Here is a 9,623-nt window from a genome sequence, read left to right as displayed (position 1 = left end):
TTCGAGATACCAGTAAGAATAACGACACAACACGGGCCCTGGCAGCGGGCCGATATGGGACAGGTTTTTGGAGACCAAGAACAACAGCGTCCCCCATTTTGACAAAGCGTGGAGACGGCGAGGAGTTTATTCCAAACTATTGACAAGCCCGCCCCCTAGGACCCCACTGTCAAGTGATAAAAATTATAGAGAGCCAATTAGCCTTAATCGCTACTCAAGTCAAGAGGACGAAGGTCCCATTTATATACACAACATTGTCCAAGTGGTATCGTTTGACACCCACTATCGGTGTGGCTTGTCGATGTTTACTTTAACACCATGATGCAGCCACGGAGCTTCGCTCGCCAACAGTCTCCGTATCAGTTCGCTGTTTCGCGTAGAATCTTGATGTACGTGCCTGAAGGTGGGAGGCCGAAGTAGGAGAGGCGGTTTGCACCCATGGCCAGATCTTTGGGCGCGTCGCACGCCCAGACCGACGGCACTGATCCTCTCCACCCTCTCACTTGAGCCTCCAGCAGAGGCCTTTTGACGATGAACACCATCAGAAGGCGCAAAAGTATTAATACTAGCCGTAGAAGTTGAAGACACTCGAGAGCAAGACTCGACCTGCTTGGGTGCTGACGATATCTTTTTCACCTCGTCTGCGGCCTGGGGCAGAAGTCGAGGAAGGGAACATGACAGCTCCTCGACTCCCGCTGTGTGACACGTAACAGGGGTCGCTGGGGGCGCTTCTGGTGTGGCTCGCCGCCTTTATTCATTACAACGTCCCAAAAGTCCATACGACGATGCGATGGCATAGTGTATTCGAAGAAAATCAACATAGAGGAGGAAGCGTCAACGAATGATGTTGGGCTGTGGGTACGATCCCCAGCTGATACATTCAAAAATAACTGATGAACGGGATCATGGGAACAGATACTGTCAATATGGTTGTGGTTTTAAGTACCTGCATTAATGATACTTACACACTGTATGAAACTGGCCAGTATCGATGTATGTACGGACTCCTCTTGCGCCATGGTCGGATGTTATGTATTAATATTTATAGTCTGCAGTGTTGTAAGTAAGTATAGTAAGTATTTAACTTGGTAAGTTTTATATAACGTGTAGTGGCTCTCGATCCCTGTTTCGCGTGGAATCTTGATGTAAGTACTGTACTGTACTTGGTAAGTTTTATATAACGCGTAGCGGCTGTCGATCCTCAGGCCTTAAATGGGTCTTGTGAGGAACTGGCTAATTGAAACCTTCGTCATCGACGCGTGTGTAAGTGTGCCAAGCTCGGTGATGGTAAAATTTCTGTGAGCACGGCAACACTGTATAGGACGAGGGCGTTGGTCAACGGTCAGCCAACGATTGAAGTCGTGAACAAATCATGCCCACTATATTCAAGGTTCGAGACAGGGCTCGTGATATTTTCAGGGGCCTGAAAGCATCTAAACGCCTAGAGAATGCCAGGGTACGATGTCTGCCTAACAATACATGGTATTATGAATAACAAGTCCGCCAACTAAGCAATTAATCAGAGAATGGCTGGTCTAAATGCTATCGCTCCATGTCTGGCCCGATACAACGTCATTATGGGCGGACGGCATAGTTTCATCGCTGCCTGGGCCACCACGGTTAGGAAGAGGACGGCGGCGGGTGTTGCAGACGGAATCCAACTGGCGCGGAAGTTCCGCCTCTCATCACTGTCTGGGGGGCCACCACGGTTAGGAAGAGGACGGCGGCGGGTGTTGCAGACGGAATCCAACGTCTTGGCTCACCTTGTGCGGTAGAATGGCATTTTCCAGTGGTGGTGGATACATAGAAGGCCCGCCGCCATATTTTACGTGTTATAGGTGTTATACGTGTTAACAACGGATCACGAAAGTTGTTGTCCGGCAGTTATTTTCTCACACAAGTGGATTCCTATTAGTAACGTGTTATGTTCTGTGGCTGGTCAAGGATCATGCCTTATCTGCGACAGTCATACAGCAATGTCTTGGCTGCCAGGCAGTAGTCTTGCTGCTAACCTGGTTTGGAGTACGAGAGAACACATATCCTAGCCAAAGCACCTTCAAGATGCAATAAGGTTGCCTTTAGCCAGGCAAATCCAGTAATAAGCTTCATGCACTTATTGCTTCCGGTTGAGACTATTTCTCTCTTAAAAATATGAGTGGGGAGGTACCTCCACTACATCAGAGTACCTCGGCTTCGCAAATATCTGGCTGTATAAGAAGTAGACTTTAGTACCGAAAGGTACATAGAGACCCGCTGCCCGATGCGACAGTGTGAGCTTTTCTTGGCGGTACTTTTCTTAGTCAGCACAGTACAAGCCAGTCTAGTATAACGTGATCCAGGCCGCATATCTAAGGCGCTTCTCCATTCCAATCAGGCCGAGTTTTCCCCTGATTGTGCCTGAAGTAAAATTGGGATCCGCATCAGCCCCAAGATTCAGATTTAGATTGCCACACGATTCCTTTTCATTAATATATTGAACTTCAAACTTCTGAACAGCTTCATGGACGATGTTTTGGAGCCAATTTTAGGTGATTAAGATTGATGCGCCCATGATAACTGCTCACTCACGTGACCGTGCCTGGAATGGTGTGGCAATGGATGGGCATGGCGGGACGAGGACGGGGACGAGGTCGAGGTCGAGGTCGAGGTCGTGCAGTGCCTTTGTAGCTGTTCGAACAACTGCGTACCAAGCAACAGAGAAAACCGTGCAAAGCGTCGACAAACATGAGCCAGAGTGATAACTGGCCAAACGGTGAGGACACCAACTCCCAGAGTCCTCAAAGTCTAACCTCACAAAGCGAGGAGGATAAGCCAGCGACCCCAGCTCCAAGGAGCCGTCTGAGACCTGCTGGGAAACGCCCTGTGTCTCTGCCATCCGTCAACCTAGTTTCAGACACGTCGGACGAAGAATAACGTCCAATGGAAACTTTCTTTTAAAAACAGAAAGCGGGTGGCACGCTCCGAGTTAGACATAGTGACGTCGGTACGAGTGTTCTGGAAGGATGTCTTAAAAGGGAAGTTGGACAAAGCTATTGAAAAGACGAAGAAGACCTGCGAGGCGGGCAGCACGGAAGTTATTCTTTCAACCACTCATCATGGAACCAAGAACGTTACATTAAGCTTTGACGCCCTCAGCATTGACTGGCGGGCTATTGACACGCAGCTCAAGGAGTGGAACAGCTTACCAACCAAACGCAAGAAGCGTAACGTTGTTACCATTTCCATTACCTTTGACCACACAGTTATAGAGGCTAAGAAAGAACTAACGCAGCAGCCTCTGCCGCTCAACTACACAACATACGAGAGAGGTTTGGAGCCGGAAATACCATGACCCGATCGGTCGCCGTCTCGAAGGCGTAATACCTTATAAGATGCTCGGATCCGCCATGCAAAAACGGCGACCACTGCTGGCAGTATGAAGGCAGACATATTCGGCTCTTTGCTCATCACATAGATGTCTTGGCCGATCATCTACATGCAGGGAGGACATTGAATGGGCACCATGATGTTCCAGAAACCTTTCGTCGAATAGTACTGGCCGACGAACGACTACGGGTAGAGAACGAAGAGAAGCAGCGCATGAAAGATCAACAACGCAAACGAAAACGACACGACTCGGAAAGCGTATCTTCCGGCCCTTGCCATGGGCAGCCGTGTCCACTTGGTGGCCGTCCCACAACTCCTGAAGTAGTCTTCCCTACGTCACCACTTATAGCTCTACTAGAGCCTAGGCGAGACTTCCTCAGGGCGTATGATGTGTGGCAGATACACCAAGCAAGCGACGACGAAAAGGAGTCCTACAAACGCATCGAGCAACTAAATCTAGAGCGAAAATATGACCTCGGAATGATTGTGAGCAACCAGCCGAGGGCATTCCAGTACTACATGGAGAATGATGTGCCGGAGGGTGTTGCGTGGCATTACGTTTGTGATATCAAGGGGTTTTATAAACTACGGAAGGAGCAGCATGCCAAGAACGCATAAGTCGGCTAGTGAGTGGGTTATACATAGTTTGGTAGTGTATACGGTCCCCTTTTTTTTCCTTCTTTCCTTTCTTTCTTTCTTTTAGTTTCAGGCTATTGGGTGGCGTCTGTTTTTACTCGGCATTAGATTATGTTCTGCAAGCACCTATAGATATGCAAATATTTCCTTTTTTTTTTTTGTCTCTTTTCCCATTGTATTGTACCGGTACTTCCTTTCCTGTTTTATTTCAAGTCTTCGGGTACGAAACTGCGTGCCGTTCTGTTTTCCTTTCGCACCTTTCTCATTATGAAATTAGATATCGTGTTTCCTTTCTCCTTTATTCTGGATCTTCAATATAGTACTGTGCCTTTCTAAAGTGTCCCCGTGCCCATCTCCTGCCACTTTCGCCTCGACCCAGGGTATTGACATGATCCGCAAATAATTCTTTAAGTCCCCGCGGATATGGTCCTCATCCTCTATAGCTCGACTTTCTATGTGATTCTTAAGCGCGCCAAAGAAATACTCAATCGGATTTAAGTCTGGAGAGTATGGCGACTGCTTCACTATTAACACCCCAGCTTCATAATATAAATCTTTAATCGCAAGAGAAACATTATGGAATGTTGCGTTATCCATAATAACAACCGATCGAGGTTCCGGGTACCTGCCACAGTGCGGCAAGAGATTTTCGAGAAATGACTCGAATAGCTCCAGATCCGTAGTGCCTTCATATACCTCAGAGTAGATAACCCCATGAATAGTATACGCAGGGAGGAAGGAAACCCTTTTGCCTCGATGAAATGGCTTTCTCTGGACGGGAGTCACGCCTTTTGGAGCATAGCCCTTGGTCGGTATCGCCATTTCGCGGTCATCGCCGGATTCATCAACGCAGATAATTTGTTCAAGTTTAAAAAGGGACCGTCTATGTATAAAATCGTCTCGTAGATCTCGGTTACGTTCTTTGGCAATAGTCATCATTGTCTTCTTTGTCCACTTTACGCCTCGACCGATCGTGGATCGTGATACACGAATGCCATATAACTTGTAAATAAAGTTCGCCTGAGCTTGCTGACTTAGGCTGGGATGTCGTCTTAACTCATACCATATGGCCATCCACATGCTTTCCGTGACTTCTGCTGGTCGGCCAAATGGTTTCGGGGGTCGGTCAATCGTGCCATGTCGCATGATATTTGAGCGGGCGGTGCGAACAGTTCTTGGTGTGCATCGAGGGAATATTTTGGCTATTTCCTCATCTGTCATCTTAATCTCGCCCTTATACTTACTAATAATGGTGTTTTCGAGCTCTTTTCGCTCAATCCTTGACAGTTTAGGCGCCATTTTGGAGGATAGCAGGATCAAAGCACGGCATCAGGGTGCGTGCCACATAATGTGTGTTGGGTGGCGGCAGAACGCAATTCCAAAAATATCGGATAACATAGTTGTGTATATGTTTTTCCCCGATAACAGTACGTGGCGTATCTTTAACCAATGTAAGATGAGGGGTACATAACTAAGATAACGTTGCCCTGTACTCCCGACACTCCGGAGTTTACCCCGTCCAAGCGACAGCGACCGCAGCTCGCGTGTCTTGGGGCAGCTTCCGTCGTCGCGCTTTTGGAGCCGGAAATATTACATTGGCGAAGAACCTTGATCCTCATCACCATGTCGGAGTCAGATCGAGTCAGATTGAAGCTGATTCAAGACCACCCAATTTCTAATGGCCTCGACGCATTCCGTACCTCTTTCAGGCAAATCACGGACAGCGACATCGATCAGCTTACCACAGAGGGTGAGTTTTCATCAATATTTGTACGAAGGCATCATTAACCCGTCGTAAAGATGTGCAAGACGTCTTATTTAGTCTTTTATCATCTCTTCGAATTCTCCCCGTGTCCCGCCTTCTGCGATCAAAAACATTGGCACGTCGTACGGTTCGAGACGACATTTTGCGCCTAATCTCTATTGCCACTGCCGACGATTTCGATTTCGACCGCATCAAACCACTTCTCAAGGCGGCGCTTGCTGATAGTCCACGCGATGAGCTGATATGGGATCTAGTTGCTAAGGCCGCCCTCGAATCTACACCACCTCCTCGACCGATAGTGTCTTCCTTCCAACAAACCCCGTGGCGACACAACACAAGTAGCTTCGCTAACTCGTCTGAATATCGACGAGATGTCGACCGAGTCCTTAAGGAGGAGCTTGGTCCACTACATGTTGGACTTTCGAGCTTCCAAGATACGTTCTTTGGGAGCATTGAGGGTCTAGAAACGGCAGCAGAAGCTGTTTTCCAGAGCTGCACCAGTGGCAATGATCCACTTTTTCAAGACGGTTGGGCGGGATGGCCAAATGACGCCAATCAAGATGATGTTCTACAGTGGTTTACAGATGTAACGACAAAGCTGATGGCCCTTGCACAATCTCACAACCCCCCTCAGACTTGTCGAAGGCCTGTTGCGCAACCTAGCAAGCCAATACTAGGTTCTACTGGCGAGCGCAAGATGGACATTGGTTTCGTCAGCGATCCAGAGGCTGGGAAAGGCTCCCGATGTCACTGGTCACAGATACTCGTCCCCGGAGAGCTCAAAAGTAATCCATCAGCAGATACCGCAGCGAAAGCATGGCTAGACCTTGGCAGATACGCGAGGGAGGTTTTGGCTGCACAAGACACGCGTCGTTTTGTACTGGGTTTCACTCTTTGCGGATCCCTGATGAGGATATGGGAATTTGATCGACTGGGGGGCATCGCCTCCGAGCAGTTTGACATCAACAAACAGGGGCAGCTATTTGTATCGACAATTTTAGGGTTTCTTTGGATGAGCGAGCGGGACCTAGGATTTGATCCTACAATAATCACACGTGGCGACGAGCGATACATTGAAATCGAACGAGACGGCCAGAAACAGCACATTATCCTGAAGAAAGTTTTGAGGAGGGCACGGTGCATTGCTGGTCGGGCGACTACCTGTTGGCTAGCCTATGCTGACCAAGAGCCGCAAACTGCGCTCGTTGTTAAAGACTCCTGGCAATACACAGAACGTGCGGAAGAAGGAGAATTACTCCAGGAGGCGACAGAGAGAGGAGTTATTAATGTTGCCCGATACTACTACCATACTACAGTTCGCGTTGGTGATAAGGACGATGACGTTTTAGCGAATATTAGAAAAGGGCTAGACCTTTCAGAAGCCGTTAATACGCGATTTCGTCGCTCGAATAAGTCAACTTCCAATGCAAGCGCGACCAGCACACCGGGTCAAAGCCACAGCAGTAGCATCGGCGTCAAGCGGCCATCTAGCGAAACCAGCTTGCCGTTGCCACCTCGGAAGCGCTCCATCTCAACATCTCCTACAAAAGCCGGAATGGAGCAGTTGTCAAATCGAGTACATCGGCGGATCATTCTTTGTGATTATGGGGTTCCACTATACGAAGCAAGCTCCCGAATAGCCCTACTTGCAGCTATGGAACGCTACATTGAAGGTCACGAATCACTGCTTAAAGCTGGTTTTCTGCACAGAGATATCTCAATCAATAATCTCATGATAGACGAAGATAAAGACAAAGCCTTTTTGATCGACCTTGATCTTGCAATTAGGGTGCCGCGGGTAGACGCGACTGGGGCGAAGGAGAAGACCGGTACCAGAGCGTTCATGGCCATCGGGGCACTTCTCGGTGATGAGCATTCCTTTATGCACGACCTAGAGTCTTTTTTCTGGGTTCTCTTTTGGATTTGTATCCATTACGATGGTCCGGGTAAAGATATAGGTTCTACTGAGTTCGATAGCTGGAACTATGAGAAGGACAGCAGGTTAGTTCAACTAAAAGTTGGTACAATAGGTGATGAGAGCATATTTTTAAAGATCGCGGGTGACAACTTTACGCCTTTCTATAGGCCTTTGATTCCGTTGATGAACAAAGTACGGAAAAAGATTTTCCCCCATGGAGAGACGTGGAGGACGGAAAACTTTGGGATGTATCGCATGATCAAAGAAATTTTAGCCGATGGTCAAAGTGACCCGGATGTGCTTTAGTTAGTGCAGAGCGTGATGTCCTGTTTGAATGAGTTACCCCATTAGTTATAGGCTGCGAAGTTTTGCACTTAGTCGGTAGCCACCTCAATTGTTCAAGATGTCCACAATTGTACAATGCATTCGCGCCAACTGCTCAGGCTTTAAAAATTTCTTGGCTGAAGTTGTGAATCGTGGAACCCAAATGTAACCCAAAGAGAGCGGAGGGGCAAGGCGTTGCAGGGTGCATGGTCAAGGTTGCGAAAGCCGAAGGCGCATCGCCACGTCCGGATCCCGGCAAATTCCGGAAGTCCAGTTCCTGTGTTCAAAAGTAAGCCGTGCGAGCATCTCGGAATCAACACTATGTGGGTCTCAATTTTTTTTTGAAGAGAGTTTCCCGAAAGAGGAAGCAAGAAGTGCACATAAGAACTATTTACTGATACTGTACTGTAAACGCCAAACGGTATTAATATTTAATACGTGGGACTGTAGACCAACGAATATAGAACTGCCCAGGACAGAGGGTTTTGTGTCGACGAAGGAGGCTGGTGCTACATGCTAATACGGGAAGCACACCCCAGGGTTCGTGCCCGCACCGTCATGTCCAATCACAAAATTGAGTCTGCCGCTTTGGTGGCGGCTAATGGATACCATCTCTCACTGCTTCAGTCTATACATGTATTGTGTAATGCAATCTCTGCTACACAGGATGTAATGTAGGCTGCTATTGTGCTGGGTCCGATCAACAGTGGACCGGGTGTTGTAACGGTCGGCCGGGAGGTGACTGGAGGTGGGCCAGGGCCGGTCGCTTGGCGCGCCGAGTTGTACATGAAGACAAAATGCTGTGAACCCTTCCCTAGCAGAGTCATATTCGGTCCATTTCCTGTTTGTTCGCGACGAGTTACATATGTAAGTATGTGCAGTGCGCGGCACCATGTGCCATTGCTACGCAACTATGTGTCATTGTTCCGCAGTTGTGTGCAGTGCCCCGCAACTATGTGCAATGCTCAAGTGTTGGTCGTCGCGGTCATGCCGGCGTGGTGATGCCCGTTGCCGAAGTGGGCCAGCGAGGGTGCCGCGTCCGGTTCGACGACGCGGAGGTTAACAACTCTTGGGAGCCTGTCCGACTTTCTTATACAGCTACACCCCAGTTGTCTAACTGCACGTCAGCATCACTCATCTGGCGTCCAACTCTCGGCTGTGCTTAAATGCACCCCCGGAAGCCCCACTCTGACCCGCCCGAGAATGATGCCGCGGATACGTTGCCGGCTTCCAAGCCAAGCAGGATCCATAACATCTCCACTTTGGGAAAGGTGGCGGTCATGATTCTGCCCAAATCCAGCGTTTTGACCCACTATGTGCAGTCGCGGAGACGGTGTCACATCACCGGGCCACCGTCCACCCCGCCGTCCAGAAATGGCGGCCGCCGACTCCTGCCAACCGGCGCTGCGGCCATTGGTCAGCTACAGTCAGCTACTGGCTACACACCACCCAAGCGCCTGGTCCGTGCGTGTTGCTCACATCGAATTCGGGCAGGTAGTAACAGGTCCGCCAAACTAGCACCCCGCTCTGCTTCATATTTCGATGCCAAAACATGGAAATGGAAACAATTTCACAAAGCCTAGATCCTCTGTGACCCTTGTCGCTGCCCTGAAC

General features: G+C 49.0%; 3 protein-coding genes across 3 annotated transcripts; 2 read left to right on the top strand and 1 right to left on the bottom strand.

The window, feature by feature from the left end:
• Positions 1-2,724: 2,724 nt before the first annotated feature.
• On the top strand, positions 2,725-3,984 carry MAA_11709 (c-myc binding protein; the record flags this gene model as incomplete). Its single annotated transcript, XM_011412624.1, has 3 exons — positions 2,725-2,897; positions 2,944-3,308; positions 3,533-3,984. 3 exons carry the CDS (start codon positions 2,725-2,727, stop codon positions 3,982-3,984), a joined length of 990 nt encoding a protein of 329 aa, XP_011410926.1.
• Positions 3,985-4,275: 291 nt separating this feature from the next.
• On the bottom strand, positions 4,276-5,301 carry MAA_09136 (transposase; the record flags this gene model as incomplete). The annotated part of the gene is made up of 1 exon (XM_007827134.2): positions 4,276-5,301. The coding sequence occupies one exon, from the start codon at positions 5,299-5,301 to the stop codon at positions 4,276-4,278; it is 1,026 nt and encodes a 341-aa protein (XP_007825325.2).
• Positions 5,302-5,625: 324 nt separating this feature from the next.
• Positions 5,626-7,991, top strand: MAA_09137 (Protein kinase-like protein; the record flags this gene model as incomplete). Its single annotated transcript, XM_007827135.1, has 2 exons — positions 5,626-5,752; positions 5,803-7,991. 2 exons carry the CDS (start codon positions 5,626-5,628, stop codon positions 7,989-7,991), a joined length of 2,316 nt encoding a protein of 771 aa, XP_007825326.1.
• Positions 7,992-9,623: the final 1,632 nt, after the last annotated feature.

This window comes from Metarhizium robertsii (genome assembly GCF_000187425.2).
Source record: "Metarhizium robertsii ARSEF 23 chromosome Unknown MAA_Scf_15, whole genome shotgun sequence".
NCBI lineage: Eukaryota > Fungi > Ascomycota > Sordariomycetes > Hypocreales > Clavicipitaceae > Metarhizium > Metarhizium robertsii.
Note: the sequence above shows the minus strand (reverse complement) of the source record. Positions and strands in the feature narration are given on the sequence as shown.